The sequence below is a fragment of the Eimeria mitis genome, genomic scaffold, assembly GCF_000499745.2.
Source record: "Eimeria mitis Houghton genomic scaffold, Emh_scaff2758, whole genome shotgun sequence".
Classification (NCBI taxonomy): Eukaryota; Apicomplexa; class Conoidasida; order Eucoccidiorida; family Eimeriidae; genus Eimeria; species Eimeria mitis.
In genome coordinates, this window is record NW_013571102.1 from 1 (window position 1) to 2,041 (window position 2,041).

Below are 2,041 nucleotides of genomic sequence, written 5' to 3' on the forward strand. Positions count from 1 at the left end.
GTTTGTTTGGTGCTGTCTTTTTCAAATGTCTTACGTTGCAGTGAAGCGTCTAGTGGTACATGCAGCTAACGCAGGAAGGGTCTAATGTTCTGAGCACTTGTTTCTGTATTAGGAGGACGACATGGAGTGGTTAAGGACCCAAATAACTATGACCGAGGTCAACATATCCCGCGTGCACAATTACGCAGTGTCGAAACGGCAACTGGATCAACCCGCTGTTGGCACCGGCAAGCTTTCACACAGACAGCCCGAACCCTCCCTAATTTCTTAACTAAATGCTGAAAGCCGTCAACTCTGCATGCAAGCCGTCAGCGAATCTGTTGCAATATACAGTATATCGGTAGCTACGCAGGGCACTGCCTACGGGAAAGCACTGTTTGCAGCTAAACGCCTACCCAGAATTCCCTGCCCTCACTGCTAAAACATAACACGGCCTAAGACGCCTCTGTGCATCCTGTATATTCTGAATATTCTTCTTTTGCACCTACGCATTTGTTGCTCAACNCTAAGACGCCTCTGTGCATCCTGTATATTCTGAATATTCTTCTTTTGCACCTACGCATTTGTTGCTCAACGTAGAAAAGGTACATACAAGGGACGGAGACAGTCCTGGATTGGTGCTGCAGTAGCATCAGAAACAAATGGTCGATGCCGACAGTTGAGGTTTGCTGTTGTGGGTTGTGTTTCCGCAGCTCCCTCAGCAGCGCCAGAAACTGCGGCTGCTTGAGCCGCTTGGGAAGCGGTAATTTGAGGCTAGAGCCTCAATCAGATCTGTCCAGTGCAGAGAGGCATTGTTTTCCCTGTCTTTTGCTTCAAGTTCAAACTTCGTTTGTCCATCCATGAAGTACTGCCACTGTCTGTCGTAATTCCCTGCTTCCACCAAAGGCTGCTGTACAAGTGGCGACATAAACTCGAGCTAGCAAAGAATCAAGGAGCCCATATACTGCTCCGCTGGGAAGCCTCAGCACAGCCAAATTGCCTACACTTGACGTCTCAGGCTGGGCCTAGCGATAGCGAACTACATCCCCTCGCCGTGCAGTGGCTGCCGACAGGCCTGGGCGGCGAACAGTCGTTCACAGTTTCATTAAACATACCGTGGGACTAGGAGGAATTGAGAAAAGTGGGAAAGCTCACGCTTGGCTCTCTTGGGTTGCCTTTTGAGCTCGAGGAATCCTGGTGACGAGNTGCACAGCAGACAATTCATCATAATAAACTTCCGGGAAAAGGCTCGCTCACCAGTGCAAGTAAATTTGCTCGTTGCATCATTGCTACGATGGCGGGTTGGAAGCGACGCAAAATGCAAGTGCATGCTTTCTGCCGGGGCATCTATCTCTCTCTCACGTAGTGTATCGGTGTGCTGAATAGAAGAGGCCCTTGCGGGAGGTAAACCCTTGGTGTTCCGCTCTTCAGTAGACTTCTGGTCGCAGCGGTCTGTGGCTGTCTTACACCCGACCGAGGAAAATGCAGGGCCCGCCAGGTTACGAACAGCGTGCAGCGTAAATGTGCGAACTTGAGTTTGCTTGTTTGTCGCCGGTAAGGATACGGATGTGCCATCCGCCGCCAACGCTTTCCAGCGCTCCATGTTGTCGTCCAAAGTGGACAGCACCTCTGCTCTGCAGGCATAAACAGACATGTAACTTGTACGAACAACAGCACATGAAACAAAGCAACTGGCTGCTTATGCGAGAACTGCTGCTGATGCAACGGCCGGCCTGGTAGTCTGTCCACTTGTGGAATGGCCGCCGATCAGTCCTGCTGCTGTTCACGAACGCGACAGGAGAGAATCTTTTACTGCCTACACAAGAGACGTACGCCATCTGTTTGTGGCCATCCAACTCAACCAATTCAGCAACAAGCGGTCGAGCTACAAACGACAAGAAACTTTCTTGCGACTTTGCAATATCCATTTGGGCCGCCCGGCTGCACAGTGGCGATACCGACATACCCCGTCGCAGTTCCTGCAGCAACGAATACAACATTTAGTTCTTTGAATTCACCGTACGGCAAAACGAAAGATGTAAAGTGTGTTCCAAACAGGTCA

General features: G+C 50.5%; 1 protein-coding gene across 1 annotated transcript in view; it reads right to left on the bottom strand.

The window, feature by feature from the left end:
• Positions 1-697: 697 nt before the first annotated feature.
• Positions 698-2,041, bottom strand: part of EMH_0058290 (phosphodiesterase, putative) — a gene marked incomplete at both ends in the record, with an annotated part of 4,691 nt that continues 3,347 nt past the window's right edge. Inside the window, 3 exons of the mRNA XM_013497567.1 lie at positions 698-889; positions 1,511-1,606; positions 1,800-1,958. Of these exons, the coding sequence (XP_013353021.1) occupies positions 698-889; positions 1,511-1,606; positions 1,800-1,958 (447 nt within the window). The remainder of the gene's footprint in view (positions 890-1,510; positions 1,607-1,799; positions 1,959-2,041) is intronic.